The sequence below is a fragment of the Poecilia latipinna genome, unplaced genomic scaffold (genome assembly GCF_001443285.1).
Source record: "Poecilia latipinna isolate Pla-1442-1.1 unplaced genomic scaffold, P_latipinna-1.0 Scaffold322, whole genome shotgun sequence".
Classification (NCBI taxonomy): Eukaryota; Metazoa; Chordata; class Actinopteri; order Cyprinodontiformes; family Poeciliidae; genus Poecilia; species Poecilia latipinna.
The window spans coordinates 365,219-392,247 of NW_015112938.1; the positions used below are offsets into that span (position 1 = coordinate 365,219).

Consider the following 27,029-nt stretch of genomic DNA (forward strand, 5'->3'; position numbering starts at 1 on the left):
ACACCTAACACCAGAAAGGTTATCCTCTGAGCAAATGGTACTCCATTAGGGAAACATGATAAAAGCTCTATTATAAAAACAGGCCTAAATCAGATGCATTAACCTTTTTACCATATGAATCTACACTTATTCAGAGCCTCAACCATTAGCTGACACCTCACAGGATCCAGCAATTTAACCAATCAGCTCAAAGATGGGACAAATCAGATAAAACCACTGTAGCTCCACAATTTTTAAATTCAAATAAAAAAAAGCTTTTTGTTGGTGAGCTGTAAAAACGACGGTTGCTCAGTATGTTGCAGGAGAACAAGAAAAGAAGATCTGCAGCAAAATACAGCTTTGATGAGGCCAACATGCTGATGTAGAGTCAGTCAGGATTTCTGGATGGTTACTCCAAAGCCAGCCATCTGTTGGTTCTTGAAATATTCAAATGAATAAGTGAAAATTGTGACCGTTCTAATGATGCAGGAGAAGAAAAAGGTCAAAGGATGACAGGATTCAGTAGCAGTCATCCTCTCACTGACGTTGGGTCACAGGAATAGGTTTATGAGCAGATCTGGGTCTAAATAACAACATAGAGGCAGGAAACATCCCAGAAAGGTATTCAAATTTAAACAAGGAGACAATTATTTAGATAATCGAATTTAACAGCTGTTTAAAGATTATTAACAATACATTCTTCAGTTCACATAAATAATCCTAGAACCAATAAACAGGTCAATTTATCAGTGTGTCATTAAAACACAAGTTTTGGTAGTTTTGAATTTTGTCTCTTCAGTAGCTTTATTATTATAAGTAGAATGCATTTTTACGACACTTTAGATTAAATCACGCTTAAGGCATGCTTTAGTGTGTGACTGCCAAAATATTCAACAGCTAACAATCCTGGGCACCAAGCAAAGTAAAACAATATATTTTCTTGGTTTGAATACTTTAGGAGAAAATTTAGGACAAAGTCATTATTAATAATATTACGTCTGATGAGTCTCTAGCTATTTATGCCATTTGATTCCAGACTAAAGAACAAAATTAAATCAAGAAAAATACAGATGTGATGAATAAAAAAAAAATGATGTAAAAAGTTAAGTGGTGGGTGAATCTGTAATTAAAATGAACGCAGACACAGAAAAGCACATCACCTCTTCACGTATCATAAGCTGGGTTAAAGCAAGCAGAATTATTTCTCCAGCAGCATCTTGTTTCCAATCCTGTTCCAGCCCATTATTGATCACTGATCTCATTCTTCTCAGAACCCCCCTGCATGCTCAATAACCAATTTCTCCATAATCGAAAGTCTGCATGTTCTGGAGTATTGCCAAAACTTGTTATAGGGCTACATTATGTCTCTCACCACCGTTCATATTACAGTCATCTAAAGGATCCAGCGAGACATTCATTAAAAGTATTAGTCAGGCTGCATATAGTCTATATCAGCTTTTTTCCCCCCAACCCATCCTACAGTGCTCTGCTGTGTTTCTTTGTCAGATTGTTCATCAGAAAGCAATTACGAACAGCTTCATAATTCAGAAAAGATTCATGTTGTTTATTTTGCAAGTTGTCTCCTTTTCAGCCTAAATGTAAGCACGTCCAAAAAACAAGAAAAAAAGACAATTATCAGTATCAGTGGGGTGTTTAAAAATTAAGTCAGGAGAAGCACAGAGATGTAAGAAGCTACTTAAAAGGAAGCCATGTAGAGACACATCCATGATTCATTCAAGAACTGCACAGATTTCGCTAGCCCCCATTAAGTCACATATCTCCTTTTTCTTTTCCTTCACTTCTTTGATATCTCTGCTATTCCCCGTGAACTTTAGCATGTTAGCACTAAAATCCATATGAAAGGTAGCACAAGTCCATTCAGCTGGCCAAATCTGTTACAGGCAAAGTGGGGTCAGGATACCAAAAATTTGCATCTAAATAGTTATTTGCAATAGTAATACTGCACAGCTTGAAAATGCAAGGACAATTTGCGGTTATTATAAGAAAAAGAGTAAAACATAGTCCAAAGTTGTTCCTTTTTATTCTTTTGTGCTTGAAACTTCAAGGGAAGACTCTATATTAAGAAAGTACTAACTCTAGGAAATATACAGAGAAGGCTGCTTCATAGATGCTAGTTATGCTAAGCTGTGTGAATTCCTACGATAAGATGCTAAAGACTGTTTATTGTCAACTCTGTACTCATTTTCATATCATTTAAAGGGTAAATTCCTGATTTAAAGAGCCAGACCTTGCTCACAAATGGATTTAAGTCACCTTAAACTAATTTAATTGATGGTTGCAGAAGGAGGCCCAACAAAAAAAAAAAAAACCCTTTTGAACGCTCCACTAATATTATCCTTTGTTATAGTTCTTAAGGATAATTCAAAAATAAACGAAGACTTTTATCGGCAGCTCAAAGCTTTGAAAAGCCACTGCATAAAACAAAAGACATAAGGTATTGTCTATAAACACAGTGGGCTCCATGTCCAATCAGACCTACAGGTTAAAGATTGTGTATCAAAACATAATGGGATTAATAGAAAGTAGCGAGCATCAGGCGGCCTTGTGAATAGGCGGCCCACTGGTTCCAGCAAAAAAACAGTTTGACATTTAAAAAGTGACTCAACTGTGAACGACAGTAGCAAGGGCCTCTTTGATATGTGTGAGAGTAGAACAACACTTTTTTTTTTCTTCTTAGCTGACTGAAATTATCATAACGCACAGGACCAATACTTGTTTGTGTTGTTTTTGTTATGTTCCGTTATCGCATTTCATTTCTGTAATAGCCGAGTCTCGATAGAGAAAGCACTTCTCATAGCACTGGTTTCAAATTACCACTTTTCATTTAGGGTTCTTGTGTTTTCGAATCAAATTATCCTAAAAACACGAGATAACTCCCCGAGACTGAAGTGGTGAGGTCGTGTTGGCAGACAATTATTGAAAAAGCCTTGAATGAGTCCTTTAATTTCTTCAGTGTAATGGTTTGCTGACACATGCCTTCGCTGTATATGAGAACGGAGAGGCGAAAGAACAGTTTCCCACATTGGCTGTGAGTTTTCACAGATTTGTACTATTTACATGTAGATTGCATTTGCACTTTTCAGTGGAAAAAAAACAAAAGAAAACGCCATAGAAACCAAGCATTCGTGGTCATAATAATCAGTGGTACTCTCAGAAAAGCTGAAGCATAATCAGAGAGAAGTGCTGAGGCAGTGAGCAGGTTCCCCAGAGACTGCTGTGCAGATGCTTATGAATACTACTTTTTACTGTACCTTTTCTTGGATTTCCTGCTTCTCCTTTGTGGCTTCTTCCAGCTGGGCCTGCAGGTCACTGATCTGGCTCAAGTCCCTCGCCGACTACATCACACCAACGCACATGCAGACAAACACAACAGAAAACAAGAATCCCTTTTAAACGAATGATTAAACAAGAAAGGACGAGTTTCGAGTGGCTTGGAAATGTTTCAATTATCTTGCATCAAAATTAGTTTTCATGTTAATGGCTCGTGAACACAGCAGGTTCAACTAAAATAATTTGTCATGTGGTTTTGATGTAGAGCAGATCTCTCTGATTTGAAAGCACATGCTGCGTCGGAAAGAAAATATGTCCTCGACACAGAAGCCGCACTGCAGAAAAGAAGTGGCTTTAGAAATGTAATGTCTAATTTTTAAACCAGATGGTCGATAAGTGGTGCAACTAAAGACATAAGTATGGTGTACATTTTAGATCATCCTCATGTCTCAGGAAAATATTATCGCACAAAGGAAAAAATGCTCAAAGACGAATAATGGTTTCTAGAAACCAATGACTGAACCATATACCAAAGGGACTCAGACTAACCTAAACAAAAACAAGACTATAAGCCGTTAGAAAAAAAAATCTTCTAAAATAAATGGATTAAACTAAGGACTCGTTTTAAGCAACACTTGGCAATGGAGAACCTCAAGGTTGTGGTTTTGTGTGATGTTTTGACAACAATAATTGTTGCCGTTTTGTTTAGTGAAATTGATCAGGTCACATTTTTGTCTTCTGATAATGTGGTATTTTTCTTCAAGATTTTTTTTTGTACCCAGAGAATCTGTTTAAACTAGATCAAAAGCTGATAGATCCAATGTGATTATATCAGACTGAAAGTAAACACCATCTAACTAGCCCACCTGACGTAAAAGAGCAGCAGACTAAATGCTAACAGACTGACTGGCATCTGACAAAACTGATTTGGGCAAAAGGCATCAGACGAAACAGATGCAGACCAAATGGACAGACAAACTGCTGTCTGAAAAAAGCCTTCGCATCAGAAAGGATTCCAACCAAGTGCTCCAAAATATAACAGATGCATTCGAAATGGACACAAACAAAACATCATTGGACCGAATGCATATTTGTTCTGGTGGTGGGTTTTTCTTTTTTTTTTTTCTTTTTTTTTAACCAGATGGTGTGTTGTCCGACTTGATTTGGTCTGGTCTGCTTGACTTTAGTGCACTTTTTCTCTGTTTGTTTTGACTAATTAGCGTTGATATTTCCCAGACCTCAACCTGTGCTAATTTGTAGACCGGTCATAAATCTTTTCATGGCCCGTTTCTTAAGAATACTACCGGTGTTTGCGGTGACATTTCAAATCCATTCAAACAGATGATTGAAATTTCTCAAAGGCTCAGCTACCTGTGCAACTGCTGCTTTGTGCTTTTTCATCAATTCATTCATGTCTTCCTGATCCTCCTCCATGCGAGACTGCAAGTCGTTCTTCTCTCTCTGCAGTCGGCTGACCTGCTCCTCCAGCTAAGTGACAAACGGACAGAAAAACACACCTTAGCACAAAATGTCAGGATTTATTCATGAGCTATTAAATATGATAAACGGTGATTAGCCAAAGCCAGAGCAGTCCCAGAGTTTCATCTCCCTGCTTTGAAACACAGTCTTGTCAGGGTTCTGGCTAGAGGATGACACCAATTGGAGATAATCAATTGGCTCATTTAGGCCAGGGAAAGTGCAGTGTGTGCAGCGTACTGGCGATGTCCTATTTGGAGTTTCAGCTGGTAAAACGCCAGTTCTCAATATGAATTCTCTAATCTAAAACATTTGCGAGATCCTCCCTTGCCATAAATGTAGCAATTAAAAACCAAAACGGAGACACACAGCACACTGTGCGTCATCCCAAGAGACACAAATATCCTCAGTCTATGAGTCGAAAATGTAGGAAGAAGTCTCGTGAGACAGCTATTAATGAGCAGACTGAGAAACAAAAAAAAAAGAAAAACATTCAGCAAAGCTCATTTAACCATTAGAGCAAAATGTTCAAATCAGACATATGCCAAAGGGCGTTTATTATTTTAATATCCCAGCATGGCCTCTTGTATGCATATAAATGAGAACCCTGCTGCAATTTGAAGAGTGAGAATTTGATATGCACAGGCCCTTAAGTAATTACACATTGTTGTTTCTGGGGGGTTTTCCTCATTAGAAAAGTGAATTAAAAAAAAAACCACACCAGTACAGAAAAAAGCTTCAGTTATGTGAAGAAAAACAGTGTAGGCACTAATGGGTCAAAATGTAAACAGTGTTAATTACTTTTTGGATAAAAAAGCATTTTGTGTTGGATATAAACTGAAAACCAAGCTAAAGTGCTATTAGTTGGAACATACACTCAATTATTTCACTGTGTAAAAGAAAAAGATGTGAAAACTCACCGCCATCTTGGTTTTGACCACATCTTCCATTTGAATATGCAAATCTTCAATTTCAATCTCAATGCCCTTTCGAGCTTTCACTGCTGCTGCACAAGTAAACTCTGACTCCTCCAGCTGCGAGGCACAGCGGGAAACGTGCAGGAAGGAAGCGAAGGACAAACGTTAGTGGGCCGAGATCAAGAATCCCTGCTGGATATGATGAAGAATTTCTTCACTGTTACAATTTCTATACTCTGAAAAGCCTCTTTTGTTCAGTTATTTTTGTCACTTATTAAAGGCTACAGTACTGTCATCTTTTGAATTAGAAGCAAAACGATCCCCAGGAGGACATACTTGATTTTTGAGCTGGACAATCTCCCTTTTGCTGGGGGCGTTGCTCTTCAGGTGGTCCAGCATGATCTGTGCATCAGCCAGAAGGACTTTTGTTCTCTTCAAGTCTTTCTTTAGCCTCTTCTCTGTCTCCACATCCCTCTGGCTAACCTGAATAACGAATCACTCCTCTGTAGTTATTACTATTACACATGACCATCTCGCCTCCATCTAAACTTAGAGCACCTCTCAGGGCTCAAAAGCATTTTATTTCCAATCAAGACAAGTGGCCCACGTTTAAATCGCACACACTTTGCCGCACAGGCAAAGAGCTAAGGCAGTACCTGGTCCTGGGCAATCAGAAGCTTGGACTCCAGCTCCCGTTTTTCACGCAAGACTTTCTGCTTGTCGTCGTACTCCTCCTCCAGCTGCACCTCCATCTGTTTGAGCTGCAGGACACAACAGTGTCAAAAACGCAGGGAACGAATATCAGTTAAAGTCACACATGCATCATGAACTATCTTGTTAGACGTCACTGTTTCGGGCTGCAAACAGTTACTGGCATCTGACAAAATATGTTCTTCTGTTTGTAATTCAGTTTTATTATAGACACAGATGTTTTTACAAAAGTATTCACACCACCACACTAAGTATTCAACCACAAACCTCTACGTATTTTATTGGGAATTTGTGATAAAGTCCAACAAAATTACAAAGTGAATGGAAAATTATGCAAATGCTGTTTTTTGTTTGTTTGTTTTGATTTTACAAATAAACAGTAGAAAACTGTGGCCCACGTTTGTATTTAACCCCTTTCACTCCAATATCCCTGAAAAAAACATTCAGTGCACCCAAATGCTTTCAGAAGTCACCTAAATAGCACATATTTAAGTTTCAATTGGTTGATTTTGTGGTTAGCTTCAATCATAAAAAAGAACAAAAAAAAAAGGCCACTATAGACTTTCTTTTTAAGTCAATGAATAAATCAGTTACAAAGGTTTGATGGACATTTTGATTAATTCTCACAGATGTTCTCCATCCAATGTGACAGCCACTTGAAAAAGAATGGGCATACATTTCAGTCTTTTGTAAGGCAAGATAACTTTGCTTTTATAGCACATTTCCAGCAACAAGGCAGTTCAAAGTGCTTTGAATAATATAAAAAGCTGAAAAAGCAATAGCCTGAAAGATTTGCTACTGTAAGTGCAGTTGGTAGATGTTAACTCAAGGGTCTGACTACAAATGCAAACAATGTGTATAAGATTTGTACTTTAGTTAATATTATGTAAACCGTGCATGTTTCTTTCATGTCCAACACAATGTCTATAATGTGTTGTTTGATCAGGTATAAACCCAATAAAATAGACTGAAGTTTTTTTTAAAGAAATAAAATGGAAAAAAAGATCAAGAGCTGCAAACACTTTTGCAAAGCCCTGTACATCCATCCAGCAAGGTTACTGAAAAACATACAGATCTATCATCACTTGGTTCTTGATAATGTCACAAATCTTTCATCTTTTGCATGACAAATAATGCAAAATTATTTTTGCTTCCGTTTCAAAGACAAAAATTAGTGAAAAGATCTATAAACATATGCTGGACTAAATACAATGAACTTGTGATTCATTTGTCAACATCAGTGTCTGTTTCTCTGTGCTGCTTTAAACAGGCATGGCTAATTGATAGCTTAGAGAAGAAAGAATGTGAATAAGAAAAATTAATGCACAAAGAGTGAAAATGAGCAACGCCTACCTTCTTACTGCACGACCGCCTGATTTCCTCCACCTCTTCATCCTTGCTCTCAATCTCTTTGGAGTGGGTCTGCCGCTGCCTCTCCATCTCCATCTCAAGTCTCAGCTTAGCCTGAGAGCAAGATAAGGACATGCATTGCAGCTTGTGACATAATATGTATGGAGGCGATATTAGCAAGAATTAATAATTTTTGGAGTAGTTTCATGTTTCAGAAAAGTGAAATTTCTGAAAGTAAGTCTCAAAACTACAGAAGCACGTATACCTGCTCCAGCATTTGGATTGATCCCGCCTGCTCATCCAACTCCTCTTCCTGATCGTTCACCTTCGCCTCAAGGTCGTGAAGCTGCTTCTTTAACTTAGCCAGAGAGGCCTCGTCCTTGGACTCCTGGGAGGACAGATCCTGCAGCTCTGCCTCCAGTTGCTGCACTTTCACATTTGCGGCGCACAGTTCTGTGTCCTTGTCCTGCGGACGAGAGGCACACAGTAGAAGTTCGACGCCGGGGCTACAGCATATCACTCAGAGACCAGGAGAAAGAGGAAGCTTACCTGCAGCTGCTGGCGGAGGTTAAATATCTCACCGGTCATGATGTCTTTCTCGCGAGCCAGTTTCTCCCGCTGACTCTTTTCTCTTTGTACCTCATCCTGAGCCTGGTTCTGCTCCAGGTCAAATCTGGGGCACATACAAGCAGATGATTAAAAAACTCTGAACTGCATGCACTATGATATACAACTTGAATGCACAAAAAATATCATTGGGAAAAAAAACCCTAAGTCATTTCAAATATTAATACAGGACAAAAATCTTGCTGTTAATCTACTGATGACATGGTGAGACAGTACACTGAGAGCTAGTTCTGTAAAAATGTATTTCCCTTTTGTCTACAAATGACATTCACATTCAAAGACTCACATTTCACTTTATCTCTCTCTAACACTTTTCCTTCCATTGGCTAAAAATTTCCCCATGACATTCAGTCGTCTCCGAAATGTTTTTTTTTTTTTTTTCCCAACATCCTAACAGCCAGAAACACTTATTGTTAGTGAACTTAACAGCTAAGTGTTTCCTGCTGACAGCTCGTCGTAATTCCCTGTATTTCCCTCTGAAGTGCAGCTGAAAATAATTTCACCCACAGAGCATCTTCAATTAGCCACAGGGGAGAGATCACATTATACCACAGCGATAGCTTCTTAAGTGCTTAAAGTCTAAGTCATTTTCTCCACTAATGCAATTCTGCAGATTACCGACCATCCCAGCCACTATTTGAATTACAGAAAACTTGGGCATTATGTGAGCGGGCTATCGCGTTGGGCAATCCCGGGAAAGAGCGGAGCTCGAAATTCTCTGAGCTGTGTGTTGGTAATTAAAACACGGAAGAGGCGAAGCACATTTGAAACTGACTTCCTCTGTTTTTTCTCCAAATCGTGGTTGCGGCTCTGCAGGCCTTCCAGATGAAGCTTGGTGTCCTGCAGCTCGCCAGTCAGCTTTTGGCACTTCTTCTTCAGCTGCTGCACAGAGCGCTGCAGATCCTCATTATCTGTCTGCAAATCAGCCAGCTGCAGTGTGAACACACAGAAATATTAGCACAAATATTCTTTTTTGATAGCACTATAGGTATCACCGTGAAATACATTAATGGACTTTAAATAGAGATGCACCCATAAATTAGGAAGCTGGAACTGCATGAATTTGGGCTTGACCACTTCTGACTGATGAAAAACCACTCCTGGCAAATTTAGATATAAACTTACTTTCAATCAACCAATAAGTTTACATTTGATGTGAAATAAAACACTGAAAGGGAGTATCAATTCTTGGGAAAAAATGTTAAAAAAGATATATATTTTTTAAATACAGGAAGAAAAATTCAAAATATTTTTGGTAAATTGTACTTTTTAAATGGTTTAAATTGTACTTTCAAAATGTATTTTTATTCACATTTTTAAAATGTGACAAAAATCATTGTAAAAGTCGTCATTGATATATATAAGAAAAATCTTCCCATTACATGCTCAGCAGATTTTTGCATATTTTTACTAGTGTATTTACCTTTCATCTTAGTCTTTGAAGTTGCAACGCCTCGTTGCCATCACCCTAACCTTTCGCTCCTTCCACTGATTCTCCATCAGACTGTTACGTGTTGGTAAAATTCAAAGATCACTTTAAGACTAAACATACCTGGGTATGAATGATTTGTGGTCTACATATGTGCAAACCACTGTTTTGCAAGCTGTGATTACTGCTCAGACAGAACTAAAGACTAATTTAAGACACTAAAGAGAGTTCGCAATGCCAATGGAAAGGTTTTCTTGGTCCTTATAAAACACTGTTTACAGCAAGCGCTCTCTCACTTACATTACCTGATGTTACCTTTAGTATCATCTTTAATAATTAATAATAGCTAAGGGCAGAATAGGCTAACACTATTATTTTCCAAGCCGTTTTTATGTCTTCTCACATCAGAGTCTTTGATAAGGAATCAGAATCAGCTAAAATCAGTACTTGCAGTTCAAAGTTTCAGATAATCCGGAGATCAGAAACTGGCCACAAAATTGTATTAGGTGCATCTCTAGGTTTAAAGATTACTGTGAATCAATGCCGCACATTAGAATAGACAAAGTCACATGAGGAGGCATCATTATTCTTTCTTGCCTTTCTCTCAACTTGTCTTTTGCTCTGCTGTTCCGTCTCCAGCTTGTCATCAAACTCCTGCTGGAGTTTCTTTTTGGTGAAGTCCATTTCCCGAATGGCTCGATTGTATTTTATCCGCCACTCGCCTCCTAGAGAAAAAAGGCGCTCAGTTCAGAAAATGTCTTTGTGACATTTTGGGTGTCTCCCGCGTTTAATGCAGGCCTAGCGGGGGTACACAGCAAAAAGCGGCTCAAAAGCTCAGATTTGATGGACGCTGTGGATTATCGAGTGCACTGTACTGGCTCAGATGGTTATCGCATTCAAGGACCGACATAATATAATCCTTCAGGAAATAAAGCTTCTTTCATCAAAACATGACCTTACGAGGTCAAAAAATTCCACAGGAAACTACAAAGCAGCCTTTGCGTTTCAACCATAATCTTGAATAAACCTCAGGTAAGAATTCTGAGCTCACAACAATAGCTGTAAGAGAAGAACACATCTAAGTGGCACTTTCCGCAGTTCTTCGCCGACCCTAATTCTGGAGCTGTCACAGGCTATCAGAACTAAAACAGCGGCCAGGCAGGCATTCAGGTTCGGGTTCATTTCCAAGCCTTATCATTTCTGAGGCTGTCCATTTCTCCTTCACATACCAACACGGGCTCCTCCATCAGTGCTGCTCATTAGCATATATATAGCATAATGACAACTTGCAGGGCCACCAGCTCTGATCCCAACGATTACTTTCTCATTCATCTAAGAATTCTGATATGCTCTGTAATGGCTTGTCTGCTGAGGTGGGTTGAAGGGGGCGGTATTGCATGGGGGGAATAAAGCCCCATAGACAAAAAGCTCTCAGCAGGCGCTCCATTTTCTTGCAGAAAAGGGGGGGGGACACCAATCAGTGGCCATTAGTTGTATGCCTGGGAGTGAACATCTTAATCCGCAAGCCGTAAACCCAAAACTTGGGAAATATCCTCAGCAGTACTTTGCAAAAAATGTATTACTGCCACGTTTCCTGCTGTAACAGTCGAGCAAAGGACTCATTCCTGCAGCTACAATTAGTGTAGGGGAAATTTTCAAACTGCGATTCAGTATTTATGTTACTGACCTGAGCTGACATGCCCATTAGGGAGGTTTAGTCAGGCTGCTGCTGGTGTCAAAAGTACAATCAATTAGGGCATTTGAAATAAATGCTTTAAAAAAGCCTTGATTCTGTTAGCAGAGAGGGCCCTGACTGCATGAGAAATCCTTAAACTTATCTTCAAGGCCAGTTTTGAGTTCAACTAACCGGAATCGTCGTCATCGTCCAGCTCTCCGTTGAGCTCGGACGCCTTTGTGAGACGTGCTTCCATGAGCTCCATCTCCTGTGACTCCATTTGTTTTTTCATGGCATCAAACTTAACCTGTAATGCAGTAATTAAGTCAAGATTGAAAAAGAGTTAGTAAGGGGAAAATGGACTGTGTTTCATGTCTTTTTTTTTGTTTGTGCATGTGCCTGCAGGTCCTTCATGTCCTTCTCCAGGCGGAGTCTCTCTGACGTTTCAGTTTCCAGCAACTGGGAAGCCGACTCGCTGGTGCTCCTCTCGTCGGCGAGCTCAGCCAGCAACTCTGAGATCTGTTCACACACAAGAAGTGGCATACAACCCGTGAGAGGAACGGCTGCAGTGTGCTCACACTGCAGACTCTTATGCAAGTTGCTGATCAATTTTTTTTTTTTTTTTTTTAGCCAGAATGAAAAAGGCGGCAAGACTCCACCACAAATCTCAAACACGGTGCTCCCCGAAAGCCGTGACAAAGACAAAGAGACCCACCCTGCTCTCCAATCGATCTGTGTTCAGTCTCAATTCACTCCGCTCTTTCTCCACTCTCTCCAGCTTCACTTTCTGCTGCTGTATCTCCTCCTGGAGCACAGATCACAGCGGTAGATTTTTACACGTCATGCTACGAGTAAATTGTGAATTATTAAGTCATTCAGGACGTGTGAAGGCGTGCCAGGTGACGCTGTTTAGATAGTGAAATCAGGCTGTGCAATTGAGCAGAATCTGTAGGGTGAGTAGGGGGAAGGTGATAGAGAGGCTTGCTCACGTCTTTGCTTCGCATCTGCTCCTCGGTGAGCTGGACTTTAATGAGAGGCTGAACTGTACTGAAGAGCTTCCACCAAGGCCAGTCCTTCACACCACGGTTCTTCTTGATGTTTTTCTGAATGCACCTGATTGCAAGGTCCTGGATCTGAACACATATGGAGAGGCAGTTACCACAGAGACTCGCCAACTTGATTGTGAGCATTTGTTGCACTGGATAAAAATAGAACTGAACAGGCTGGGACACAGGCATTAGTATATAACGCTAGTAACTAGTAACTCGAGATGAAAATCATGTGCATGTTCTTTATATTCGACATGACTGCGGTACATTACTCTCAGATGTATCCGACCCAGTTTATCAAGACATTATGTGAGAGATCAACACAAAATGCCTCATAGTTTCTAAGAGGAAAATGATTTTCATATTTTCCTATAAATAAAAACATTAAGGGGGTGAGGTACATTTGTATTCAGCTCCTTCAAATCAAAACTATGACGATACAAGTTTTACACGTGAAAATTATGCATAACATTATTATTCCATTCTTTTTGAAAAACAGTTTAACCTCAGTAGAACTGAATTGAGTCAATTTGACTTTGACTGGGACTGCACTAATATGATCACTCAATAGCTGTGATCACTCAAGGACCTGTTCAGTCCTTTACAAATGTGCACAAATATTTGTCTACGTTCTAGTAATGTTGGGAATTTTTGTTTTGTTTTGGAAACTGCTGTTTCCATCAATTAAGAAATTAAAATCACACCTGAATAAAGCTTGTTCATGCAATAAGTCGTTAAAAGTCATGGCAGCAACAGATGTAACCCGTTACATGAAATATCTTCTTTGAGTTAGTGCTCGTCTATCAGCCATCAGAGACATCGGCGTCTTAGTCAGGCTTTGGAGTGACAAATTAGGAGCAGCTATGTATGCAGCATTTTGGGTAAACTGTAGTCGGTAATTTTACAGAGGAGCTATGAATTCAACACATTCGAATGACACACAATGTTTTATGAGCTGTGCAATGCTGTGAGATCACTGGTGGAGCCAGCTGCAATATGGTCTGAAAAAGAAATCAAAAACAAACCATCAACCTCCTGCTAGTTCTTGACTTTTTTTGTGGTTTTCTCTGGTAGTTGAACGCGTGACTTGTGTGATGTGAAAAAAGCATTTCCACTGCAGTTTTGCAAAATACCTCTATTTCGATATGGCCAAAGTTAGCATGTTTCCATTAAGCTAATTTATTTTTGTAATTTCAATTTGTGCAATTTCCATGGCTAATGGAAACTTCGCTATTGTCCTGCTGAAACAGTTTTCCCTTTTAGGATCCATTTTCTCATAAACTCTGACCGGCTTCCATGTCCCTGTCACATTCACACAGCATGACACTTTTCTCTGGTTAATGCTTCTCTTGCCTTGTTTTGGTAGGTTTTCAGTTACACGGAGTTTAAAAAGTGCCCTATGAGACACAACTAAAGGTTGCGATACAGTTTTATAACCCTCGCTTTGTTTTAAGCTTCTCCACAACTTTATCCCTGACCTGTCTTAGTTTGTTACCTCTTTTTTATGAGTCTGTTTGTTCAGTAGAGTTCAAACATTTATTTCCACTATTTTGTGTTACTGCGTCACATTAAAACCCCAACAAAATGCATCTAACTTTATGCTTGTAGTATGAAAAATGTGCAGGGGACGCAATATTTTTCTTTCCCACACATTCTTAATGATTTAATTGCAGAAAAGAAAAGAGAATGTCATAGACAAATAATTAAAAAAAGAATACAGTGGGGCAGAGACATTATAAAACTCATCAACCAGTAATCTCTCGTCCTCAACACTGTTAAACTGAATCCCAAAAACACTGCATCTTTAATGTGTTTGATTGCCTGTTTATAGCCAAGCAGTTATCCCAGGACTTGCCTGCCTCCTCTGGAGAGTTTCCACAGAGTGCGTTCCAAGGCTGGGAGCTAATTTTTGATTAATTAAATCAAACATGTCGGCAGCTCATTCCAAGTATTACACGATTTCCATGCTGCTTATGCATGAGGCTCTCTAGCAGTGGCAGATTATGGGCAAACCCAATTAGAGCAACACAATTCGCAGCATCAGGTACGTTTTGCCCTGAAGGTACTCTCTATAACCAATTAGGATTTGTCACACAGTCAAAGCTTCAACGTGTAACAAAATGCAGCAATTCTCTGGCAGAAGATTTAAGCAGGTTTCACTTGTCATATTTAGTCTAAAAAGAAAGGGAAACAAACAAAAGATTAGGCTCCATGAGCACCATGGATAATCATTCTGGTTCTCATATCAAATTAAGACGGTGTGACAACTGTATGACTGTGCGATGAGTTACAATTGTGAACCAAGATTAAGAAACAAAGCATTCTAGGTAGTGAAAATTGGCACGCAGACCTTGGAATGTATTTGTAAGAGAGCAAGCGTGGGTACAAATGATTTTTTTTTTTTTTTTTTACTGAAAATAATGCCTTTCAAAAAATGACAGCACCTGGAGCTCTATACGACAGATTTTTCTGAAAGCTGCTATAGTTGCTTTTTTTCATAGGATCTGCCTTTAAAAATCAAGAAAGAATATATTCAAATCCAGTCAGAGGCATGCGGCCCCTACTTTGGACATCCAGGCCAGCAGGGGGCGACTGTTCCTCATAAATATCTGGATGCTGGATAGGTTACCGTTTCACTATTTCAAACCTTTTTAGATTTGGTAGGAGCCGTTTGTCACTACTGGATACGTCTCAGTTTGTACTCACCTTGCAGACATTCTATGCTCGCTTTGACAACTGCAAATTGAATGTAATTTTCTATAATCTTATTAAAAGATTATTTGGTGTTGTGAGTCTAATGTATAATATATACCAGCAGCAGGTTATATAAAAATATCCTAGTTTGTTCAGATTTTTTAGGCATAAACTGGCCCAAAAAGGGATTACAAACATAATCTGTTAAAAATATTGAAAAATAAAAAGTCTTCAGAAAATATTATTATATTATTAAGTTAAAGTAAATAAGAGATTTGAGCATATTTATTTCTAGAATTCCCAACAACCCCATTAAACTGAGAAGAAAAATAAAGTGGGACATGGGAGGGGGATTGCAGTCCAGATTAAATCAATAAAGTTCGAATTGCTGCTTTAAAAATAACTGATGAAAAAAATATTCTTTAGGATAACATTTGCTATAGGACTGAATACATATAGAACATTTTTGCTTATGGTTTGATAGTTATGTTGCATCTCATGAAGCACATTTATTCCTGTAAAAATGTGGATACATTTTGAATTTAAAACTCAGAGGTCAAATACCTTCCCCCAGGATTGCCCTCGCACCTACCCTGTACTTTTCTACCCCCTTTTATGCACTCTCATCCACTGCTCTTCCCTTTATATCTGCACTGCCACCCAATCACCTCTGACAGAACCTTCCATGTAGCTCATTGTTAGCTTTGACATTGATTGCAATGTTATATCCATATTTGTAGGTTGCTTTTAAAAGTGTCTACCAGATGCATAAACATGATTTAATCTGCAAGCCAACACATGTATGTGGTGCTGATTAGATGCAAAAAAGGCAGAAAAAAGATTTGTAGGGTACCTGAAGGACAACAACCAATACAGTTAGTGCCTGCTGACTTTAAAAATGTCAGGATGTCCCCTTGAGGAGACAGCTGAATGAGTGGGGAGGAAAAAAAGAGGGTGGAAAAAAAGAAACATGAAAAAAAATGTGGTTTTGTCATTTTTGTCACATGGGCTTGGCACGGTTTCACAAGGTTAACATGCCAGGAAATATAAATCAAAGAAAATTGGGGCTTCCTGTCACATCTGTATACATCAAGCAGAAAGTGTCTGAGTGGCTTCACCACCGCTCGACGGTAACCGTTCCGGAGGCAAATTGCCATCTAATCTAACTCTTAAGATTGGACAATTCAAATAGCACAAGAGGCTACGGAGCCCTATCAGTTTTTTCCCAGTGATATGAAGGTAAAAGCAAGGGTGCAAAAGGATATTATTGTGCAATAATTATTCAAACATTCAACAGCAGGATGCTCTATAAATATTCACAGGGCATAGGAGGGGAGATGGAAATCAATTCAATAAGCCACCATGGCTGTTTATCTGCTTCTCAACTGTGGTGGTGACTAATTGAATCAAGAATAATATAAACAGGATGGAAATCAAAATTAAAAAATGCCCTTCACAACATCATTGCAAGTAGAGACTGTATCTAACATATATGCATCAGATGAATAGGAATAAATTTGCATGCTGCAATGGTGGAAGCAATGCATAGCAAAACTGTGTGAACAGGGGAAAAAATGTACAGCTCTGGAAAAAAATTAGCACCACTCCCCTGAACCCCATTGAAAACCTCATGGTTATTCCACCAAATATTGATTTTTTAACTCCGCCCGAGTTACAACATTGTTGTTTCTACGTGAATATGAACTTGTTTTCTTTGCATTATGCGAGGTCTGTAAGTGCTGCGTCTTTTTCATTATTTTGACCATTTTTCATTTTCTGCAAATAAATGCTAAATTTTTGGATGGAATTTCGGCGACATTGAGGAACAATGTTAAAAATAAAATCAAAGAAACTGATAATGAAAAGTATTTCTCTTAATTTTTTTCCAGAGCTTTATACATATATGCATCAGCCATTGTCTTGATTTTCCTGCAGTCACAACACTTGGTCTACTGACTCAACAGGTATATCCACTGAATACACAACACTCACTTTTATGTTGTAATTAAGTAACTGTCGATATTTCAAAAAGTCTGTTCTGTGACTTGACATGAATTATTAAATACATTTTCTAATTTGAGAAGATGGATGTTGAACTTGGGTCCAGTACATTCTCCTAGATTTATAAAAGGCAACAGACAAGAAAGAATGTATAGGGTACAGAAGGACATTGAGATCTACTCTCTGTTCAAGGTCTATTTTGGATCTGCTGCAGGAAGAGGACTCTGAACATTGCCAGAAACTCTTCATTAACTTTCTCAAGTGCTTCCATCCGAAACTAAAAATTTAAAAACAATCACCTTAATGTTGCACATCTTTCTGTCATCACCTGTTTAAATGCTGACCTGCTGTTAAAATAATCTACCTTAAATTACCAAAGCTTTACATATTTTAACTGTTGCCATGTTTTTGCTATAATAAATGTCCATAAACATTAATATTAACTCAGAGGACACAGTTTACTTGTTAAAATCCCCTCAGGGCACACACAGGGATGTATTTGACAAGTCATTAACGATGATAGGAGCAGCATTTGCTTTCAGCTGTTTGCAGCCTCATCCCCCTGTCCCCCCACCCCATGCAAGTTTACCTAACAAATCCAGCCTCAGCACTGCAGTTAATAAGTATTGATTATTCTGGGCGAAGCGGCATAATCAGTCTGAACCCAACAGTAAATCCCGGTCTGTAGTTTTCGACAGCTTTGACAAGTGAGCTGTCACACGGAGGGTCAGAGTTTTACTGTTAAATTAGAAGTTACACAGCAGCTGCTCTTAGACTGAGCCACGAGCTTCATCATGGCTGGTAGGATCTCTCAACCTCAAGAGAGGTTTAGCTGTGCTAACCAAATGCTCCCAATTTAGCAGCAGATGAAAAACTTCAGAAAAGTACGAGAAATTGTTGTGTAGTTATGAAAACTTAAGTTTTATATAAAGTCTCTTCTGAATTAGAAAATAAATCTTCAAACTGAAATCTGCAGCAAAAGACCTTTGATCTTAAATAGCATGTCTAAAAATAATGTAAACTCAGTTTCCTGCAGATGTTAATAAACACCCCTTCTTATCCTGATGATTTATTTTTCTTTACAAATCCCGAGTGCATGTACAGCGATTTTAAGTGTTTACAGTTGCAATTTTTCTATGTCACACTGATTAACCACTGCTCACTGAGCTGTTAATCATCAGGGCCATATGAAATTGTACTCTATTTTTGCTTCACACACACAGCATTAAGGAGTTCATTATTTATTGACTACTTAATATAATACAGTTTCAGTGGTGCTAATAGTTTGACTTTCTTTCCAATGACGAGACTAAACTGTCTGCAGGTTACAACTTTAAAATCAACACAACGACTCAACATGTGGAGGAACTATTCTAACTCAAGTATTCAAGTACGAATCTTTTAAAAAGGTTTTTATGGAAATTGAGTATGCCCAACTTGCATTACAAGGAAAACCTAAAATTGCTTTGTGATGCAGAGAATCCACATTGACCTAATATGGTGTTGAATTTAACCAGGGCATTTGAAAAGAAAACACAAACAGGCTGCAGATGGCAATACAGTAAAGATTACTGTGTCTGTTAGACTTCAAGTCAGAAAAAACATTCTGCAAGGATGCCAGTAAAAATACCACAATTTCCATTATAAGAGTTCCGAAACAGGTGTTGGGGAGGACAGCGTCAAATGAAATGAAACAACATCAACATCCCTCCCTTGAGAACAGGACCCCTTGTCTCAGTGATATTTAGCTGTATAAACAAGGAGGAAAAAAAAAAAACTCCACTAACATTTAAATGGCTAAATTACCAAGACGAAAAGGAGGATTGTTCCACCCACTGCTTCCTTCCTTCTCCTCCTCTTCCTCTTAGCAGGGGGCTTTTGCACCCACTGCCTTTTCCCCTGTCTCAGCTTAATTGCAGAAGGGATGTAGAGTAGACTGGACAGACACTGGAAGATTAACAACCTAATCTGATGGACAGAATGTGTCTGCACGAAATCACAACAAATCCAATTCTTGCTCACTCAGGGGTGGCATGGATACACGATAAATATAAACTTGCTATGCTTTGGCTCAATCATGCTTTTAGCATTAGGTAAACATTTTGACATCAGAAGCAAATACACCCAAGCAGATTTATATGGTATTGTGCATGAATCCTGTATGAAAACCTAGCTGTAGCATAAGAACATCTTTAGCATTGTTATCTATTAAGCTATGTAATATCTAGATTTATTTTGACTACCAGAGCAGAACATACTTCGGTTGGGTATGGTATAATCTAAGCTGCAGAATATCTATGCAATGGAGAAAACATAGAACTAGCCTCATTATCTGTGATCTAATGCCCAGTAGAGGGTTTTCACTCGCATGGCCTGAGGTAGAGATATAAAAATTATAAACTCAAACCACAGAAGGAACAGCTTCTATGCAGAAGAAATTAAAACACCCAAACTGTGTGTCTTTGCAAAGTTTCAAATGTATTTGTACATACCATTCAATTAATTTCCCCCATTCATCACAAAGTGTAGTCCTACTCAGCTCTGACAAATAGGTTTTTTCACAGCTGCGTTCATGACTATTTAATTACAACTGTAACACCGTATTTATCACACCTACACCACGCTTCTGCAGAACTTTGCTTTATGTGGATTCAGCCCTACTGTGGAGGAGAAATATGCCATCAGTAATTTCATTCTGTGTGCACTGCTCTGTGGCACCCTGTACTATAACTAACCCTGTGCAATCCAAATTTTTTTGTGCTTTTAACTGATCACAGTGGGACTCTGAAGCTGACATTTGATTTTTTTTTTTTTTTTTCTGGGTGAATTATTCTGAGTTTAAAATATTACTCTAAACCCAATGAACTACAACTTGGGCTTGTTCCTCCTCTGCATTCTCCTCATCACTACATAACATGCCAGGACTCTGACAGCATGACAAATACACTTTGCATTTGACCTGCAGCCTGAAAAACGTACATCATTTTTGTTTGGCCAGCAATATTTCTGTGCAGATATTTAGGCAGGTCATTTATCTGTCACTCAGCACCACAGAAGAAATTTTTCGAACTTTTATTTTTCCACTGCCCTTTTCCTTGAGAGGTTTTTGTTTGAAGCAAAGGTCAATGTTCTAGAACCATAATTCCCATACTTTTTCCTCATAGTTTGAGAACAACATTCGTAGCTCACAAGTAGAGAAGTTTGCACTTGAGGCTTAATAAGCTGCGCTGCAAATCACTTTTTATAGTTTTAGTTATTTGTTCAATGGAAATGTTGACGGTTCAGTGAGAGATAAATTAAAAATCTTGAGAGTAGGTGTAGCATAGAGGTGCTTATGTCAAAGAGTGAGGAGTCTCAGCTTTATCTAGGGATTTTAGGGAATTTTTAGCAATAAAACGGGCAGAGTTAATAACAGCAACCGTGTGCCTCTAAATTGACAGAATCAGCAGAAGATATCATCACAGCTATGCCTGTATTTAACATGTTACCTTGCCAAGCTAAATTGATTTTCAGATCAATAAACGCCAGATAAAAAATTAAATTGAATCTTTCTATTACAGATACATTAGTGGGAGACAGAAGGGATGAGGGCGGAGAGGGAATATTTAGTTTTTTTGCTTAATGGATTTTGTAAAAGCCCTTTTGCCCTGAAATTTTGATGGCTTCTTGCTGTTTATAATTTTCAAGTTCAGAACGTGAACCACAGGACTGTTCCAAACTATAAGTATTACATTTTGAACCCAAATTAAACACAAAAAAAAGCAATAAAAAAAACTGAAACGGAAGAAAGATCAGTCATATTCATGCACCACTGATAAATCTTACAGAAAATTTGACCATTTAATCATCTTACTTGCATCACATGCAAGTGAAACAAGATATTCCGTGCCTCGCACATTGTCATTGTTGATGGAGGGCAGGAGCATTGATTCTGTTTCTGCTGGTTCATCGCAAGCAGGCTGAAGCAGCACTTTCACTTAAATAGTAATCACAGAGATGGAGAAGTGTGGGGTGCCATATATCACTGGAGGACATGCATTAAGTCCAGAGAGATGGAGCCATGCATGCCAACAGAGAAATGGAAGTGGGGTGGAGCAGGAGGCTATGCGAGTCAGCAGCATGCCTGATAAGGGTGCATTCTTGGGGGCACACAGAAGAAATGGCCATGGTTCTGCCTTGTGATGGATGATTGGATGGATCACACGAAGGCCAGGGCTATGAGCAAAAGATTTAGAGTGCTTATTTGTAATTAGTTGAAGATTTGCAGGATCGCTGGTAGGATCTACCCTAAAGTCTAGACCAAACAGGCCCTCAAAATAGCCCTGTAGAAATTCTTCACCTTTAAGGTTTTCCATTCAACAAAATCACCCTGTTAATTTACTCACTTCTCCAATACAATAATGTTGCATTCATATAAATGTGTATTTTAACAGCCATCAAAGTAAACTAAATATTGTTTGTTTCCTTCGAATACATAAAAAGAAAGATATTTAAACTTTTACATTTTAATAGGATTTTGAAAATCTTTAGTGTTAGACTAAAAAATGCTGGACGTCCAGGGTTTCTGTGTTTAGCTTTGCCTCTTTTCTACATAGAGTCATTGACGGGGCTATTAAGGTAATTGACTGTGTGTGTTATCCTTGATTTATTTTTTTCCCCTGTCACAGAAAATATCGCTGGCAGTGTTTTAGTTTATTTTCTCTTCAATAGAACTCACTCCTGGCCCATTCATTCAATGTTTATCTTTTATTAAGAAAGCTACTGCTGAAATTAACAGAACTACTTTTGCAATTCAGTTTGGTAATTCTATTAGTACCACTGACACCAAAACATTTTAATTTAGCTGCATCTCTTTCCAGGATGGAGCTACTGCTGACATTAACATGAAAGAGGTACTAAATTTGTGTTCTCTTGTTTTTGTGTTTTTCTTACAGAAAGTACCCCTGGTCTTGTGCTTTGGTGTTTACATCCAAACTGATTAAACTGAATTTGGAGCAAATTTAATTATGTACATGTGGATATCAGTGGGACCTCTTTTCATTAAGTGCCTTTTAGGTTTGTGCTATATAAACAAATCGAACTGAAGACATGAATTACATATAAAAGGTGTGTTGTTCATACCTTCCTCTTCTTGAAGGCCTGCCGTGCAATGTAGCCTCTACAGGAAGCTTGGAACAGAGTTAGATTACGCTTGGTCTGCTCATCCCGCTGTTCCTCCAGCTTAGCCAAAATCCCAGCTCTGAAAAACAACTGGAGAAAGAAACAATGTCACACAAATGCATATTAGCGAAAAGGAAACATTATTGAGAGATCACTCGGTGCTTACTTTAGCCAAGAGAAAATTAGAGTGAGCGGCCTGCTTTAAAGCGAAGCACAGCAGCAAAGTTAAAACAAAGGTGAGTTGGAAAACTAAATAAACGCACTGAAGCAAAGAAATCAATAAGAAGAGGTGTAATCCACAGTCCTAAGAGCTTTATCCAAATGATAAAGGAGAGATTAAGTTATTATCTTGGACAATCAGCATGGTCTGTTTTTAATCTAGGCCAAAGGTGCAACACAGTGTAACAGGCTCTGGGCTCCTCTATACTTCAAAGGATCAAGTACTGCCAGTGCATCAAACATGAAGGCAAGAAAGTCTTTACAATAATATTTTTTTTTTGGTACTCTACACATGTAAAAATGCTTCAAAGGTAAATCAAAATGTGTTTTGGGAAATATAAAATTGGGAGGAGAAATGTATTTGGTTAAAACAGAGAATACTATGTTTTAATTTGGTTCAATAGTTGGGCAGAAATTTACCATTCAACATTAGATGCATGCAGTACTTTGTAAAATGCGGGTGGCTAGGCTGTTCTTCTACACAGAGCTATCTCTGAAGGCAGATTTTATCCTGCGCAGAGCTTTGAATCCACTGCTGGAAGCCTCTTTGGGGCTGGCGTAATTGGCATGCAAGTGAGACAGGTTGCTATGACGCCAACAACATGCTTTGTGAATGGCCAACTGAGCCTTTTTGAATTGTGGTGCCCAATGTAAGGCTGCCTCCAAACCCTTCCTCTCTTATGTGCTTAAAAAGAGTGGCGACATTTCTGTTTTTTTGTTTTTATATATATATATTATTGTTTCTTTTGTATTTCAGTCTTAGCTGAGAGCTACTTTCTAGCTGATAGCTTAGAAACCGAGGTCCAATCCTATGTTTACGGTGGGTACCTGTACGAGGGTCATGGTGCAAAATCAGTAGCAAGAATTTGCTCTAATGACCAGAAACAAAAGAGAGAAATACTGTCTTGCTGTCAGCATGTGAAGAAGAGTCTCTTGGGTAGCTAGTGGCAAAAAAAAAAAAAGGTGAGATGAAGGGACAGGGCTTGGCAGCATTCCATAAAAAGAACAGCAAACAACCCTCAAAGAGGGACAGGTGTAATGAAAGGCACACTTCCCAGGAAAGCAAGTGTCATTCACCAAAGAAAAAAAAAAAAGTTGTGCTGCAGCTTTGTTGTTAAGGTTTAAAGAGGAAAGGAACTGGCAGTGATTCAAAGCAAAAGGTTTGCGCAGGAACATTAAAGTGGCTTGTTTTCTTACTCACCCTACTCAGACCCATGTGGTAGCTGCTCTTCTCCAAATCCAGAGACTCCAACAGCTCCTCCACAGCCTGGGTAAAGATGTACAACAACATCAGTGTCTCCATGTTTGGATGCAGAAAGATTAATTACAGACAATACAACAAGACAGTGATCTACCCACAAGCCTTTAAATTAGAAGTAACAGACAGTTTTCTTTCTTCTGTCACAGCTGGATTCAGTTCAGAAATAAAGTCAACAAGCATGAGGGGAAAAAAAAAAAACATTTGGCTCCAAGAACCTCCAAAAACCAATTACAACCTGTCCCTCTGAGTCCACCTGCTCCTGGCTTACTCAACATGACCCCCGGTATTCCTTGGCCCTACTGCGACTTTGAGCGCACACATCCAGCACAGAAGCACACCATGAGCCCAGTCTCTGAGACTCTCTCTGCCCTGTCCATCTACTAGCTGATGTGCACTGAAGTTGTATTGTTGTCTCAGCTCTTTCACTCTGTACTCGAGCCTCCAGTCTCAAAGACTACATCTAGATTACACTAGCAGAGGTTCTCCGTGAGTACTGAGGGGCTTTTGTTCACCGGTGTTTCAAAAGAAACTCATCCCTCACACAAAAACAGAGAAAAACAGTAATACTCTACCCTAACCTTGGTGCTTCATGCGCTCTCTCTCTCTCTCTCTCTCTCTCTCTCAATTTTTTCTAGAAGACAACTTTGTTGATTTCACGTGAAACGTTCTCCTGTTTTTACTTTTTTGTCACAACTGTTTCAGATGACTGATCAATTTTAATAGCAGACAAAAACAACCTAAATGTATTATAATAATGCATTATATTTTACTAAATATAAATATATATAAATATTTTGCTAAAGAAAATAGAAGTCTCCAAGCTAACCTTGCCTTATTTTATTAAATTTTACATTAATTGTGGTTAACCATATTTTTTTGTTTAACTTCACAGGTAATCCTCAGGGCTAATTGCCACCTGGTTCATAGAATTAAGAAATCCCTTAAACAGCATTGGTCGAATAACATAAAGTACCCAAAAGTAATCTCTAAAAACAACATGTTTTTTGTTCTATAGAAATTTGTTCTGTAGAAATTAATATCTATTAGCCTGGAAAGGGTTAGAAAGCCATCTCTAAGACTTAAGACTTTGATGAATGATTGTTGGAGACATTATCCAAAGTGGAAAACATAGATTACTACTAAAACTGATTTTGTTCAAACTTCATTTCACCAAAATAACACTACACTACAGTCCAGCATGGTTGTGGTAGTGTGATGGCTTCAGGCTACCTGCAATTTTTGTACCTAAGCAACATGATCTCATTGATGGAATCTTAAATTCTGCTCTTTACTAGAATTTCCTGAAGGAAATTAGTTCATAACCCTAAGCACAAGTGTACTTAGGCAATGGAACAGAAGCACACTACAAAGTGCATTGGCTCAAAAACATAAAATAAAATCTTGACTTGATCTACTGAGATGCTGAGGTGGGACAAAAATAAATAAGCATGCATGCCATTCATGATTGAAACAAATCAATTCTGCAAAGAACAGCAGGCCAAAATTCCTCTAGAGCAATGTAAAGGACTCACTGGCAGTAATGAGGTTTAGGGGGCAATTACTGTTTCACATAAGTCATAGTTGATTTGGATACCTTTCTTCCCATAATAAATTAAATTACTTGAAATCAGCTCTTCTTAAACATTTGGGTTATGTTTGTATGATTATAAAATTAATATCAAGACCTGAAATATTCAAGTGTAAAAAACAACAAAAGAGGAACAAGTCCCTAAGGGAGAAAATACTTGTTTCTCTGGAAGGTCTATGCTGCAAGAGATGGAATACACTCATCAATAAATACTAATTCAATCTTACACAGAAATCTACAACGAAAAAAAAAAAAAAAACACCTGAAAAGAAAAGCTGCAGTAGGTGAGCAGAGAGACACAGATGCCTCTCCAGACAGCCTAAGCATCACAGTTGCAACTGGCCGAATATTTCTAGCTTTGACTGCAGTAAAAAACACTCCCCGAGCAGCAATTCTAATCTGCCCTATTTCACGAGCGAGACGCCGATGAGGTTAAGCTGATTGGGTCCTTGCTATGGCTCTGATGAACGCCCATTTCTCCGTCCCTCTGCTGCTGACAAATCAGAGGGCAGATGTAATGAAGTCATCTCCTCACAACATCAATCTTCACCGGGCTTGGCCACCAGTGAAGCTGCACATTTCAGCCCCACGCACTCCCAACACCCACCGCCACTTTTTTTTTTTTTAATTTTTTTTTTTTACTTACTCTCTTCTCATCCTTCACGATGTAATTCCTCCCATGTTTCTTGGTGAGGTGCGGGGCCAGCACATCAAAGCGCCGTCGGAACTCGGAAAACACCATGTGATCGGGGTAACCTGCGAAAAGTCGGTGTCGCAGAACGTTATGCTCTGCAAATATTTGTGGAGAGCTGTGATCATTCAGAGATGACCTTCTGACAGGATAAAAAAATAAATTCAGCTACTTCCCCCCCCCCCCCAATGCACATATACAAGCAGGCCTGGATTGCAATACGTCTCGCTATGTATAAGATTTAAGCAGCTTCTTCACCTTGCCTGTAGATCCGTAGGGCATCAAGCAGCTTGGATCCACGTATTTGAGTACGAAGCAAGGCTACATCCAGCTGCATTAAGCCAGGATCTCCACTCTCCCCCTGAGCCTCGGATTCCCCGCCTTTGAACAGGGATCCACTAAGAGCCTTTAGAGCGTCTGCCTTGGGCAATATGCAATGAACAAAGTGAATCCTAGACCTCCGCAACGTGTCAAGAAGGGCATCCTATAAAAGAAAGGGCAAGATTAGGATTTCTTGTGCAAACATTCGGAAACATCTATTAGTGTAATGTGTCTTGAAAAACCATTTACATCGTCTGTGGTTTTGCTCAGATTTGTCATGTAACAAACACAAAAATTACTGTATTTTAATCAAAAATATGCTTTTTAAACCTCCCATTGCAGCGGTGTGAAACTCATTTTCATTTTGAGCCACATCAAAATCATGAATGTTCTCTAAGGGCCGGTTGTGCCTGAAAGTATTGATGAAGTCCAATAAACTGTAGAAATATTAGTAAATAGCTGTGTCTGCAAGTTAATAAATGTTTCTTAAAATTGAATAATATTGAAGATATTTTCATTCTGCTCAGTCCCTCCAGGATTCCAGGATTTTTTTTTTATTTGCTATAAAATCACTGATTTTTGTGAAACTA

General features: G+C 38.8%; 1 protein-coding gene across 10 annotated transcripts in view; it reads right to left on the minus strand.

Moving 5' to 3' along the window:
- Window positions 1-27,029, minus strand: part of LOC106949063 (unconventional myosin-XVIIIa) — an 80,395-nt gene that overhangs the window by 17,984 nt on the left and 35,382 nt on the right. For 7 of the 10 annotated variants that reach the window (XM_015035067.1, XM_015035064.1, XM_015035060.1 and 4 more), the window contains 19 exons: window positions 26,377-26,602; window positions 26,074-26,183; window positions 23,780-23,845; window positions 22,526-22,555; window positions 22,321-22,449; window positions 12,445-12,588; window positions 12,171-12,260; window positions 11,855-11,974; window positions 11,648-11,762; window positions 10,378-10,505; window positions 9,127-9,281; window positions 8,274-8,397; window positions 7,990-8,190; window positions 7,728-7,838; window positions 6,320-6,424; window positions 6,000-6,146; window positions 5,667-5,780; window positions 4,642-4,758; window positions 3,252-3,335 (listed from right to left, as the gene is read on the minus strand). In XM_015035067.1, the coding sequence (XP_014890553.1) occupies window positions 3,252-3,335; window positions 4,642-4,758; window positions 5,667-5,780; window positions 6,000-6,146; window positions 6,320-6,424; window positions 7,728-7,838; window positions 7,990-8,190; window positions 8,274-8,397; window positions 9,127-9,281; window positions 10,378-10,505; window positions 11,648-11,762; window positions 11,855-11,974; window positions 12,171-12,260; window positions 12,445-12,588; window positions 22,321-22,449; window positions 22,526-22,555; window positions 23,780-23,845; window positions 26,074-26,183; window positions 26,377-26,602 (2,316 nt within the window). The remainder of the gene's footprint in view (window positions 1-3,251; window positions 3,336-4,641; window positions 4,759-5,666; window positions 5,781-5,999; window positions 6,147-6,319; window positions 6,425-7,727; window positions 7,839-7,989; window positions 8,191-8,273; window positions 8,398-9,126; window positions 9,282-10,377; window positions 10,506-11,647; window positions 11,763-11,854; window positions 11,975-12,170; window positions 12,261-12,444; window positions 12,589-22,320; window positions 22,450-22,525; window positions 22,556-23,779; window positions 23,846-26,073; window positions 26,184-26,376; window positions 26,603-27,029) is intronic. The other 3 variants (XM_015035068.1, XM_015035065.1, XM_015035061.1) reach the window with 1 other exon arrangement.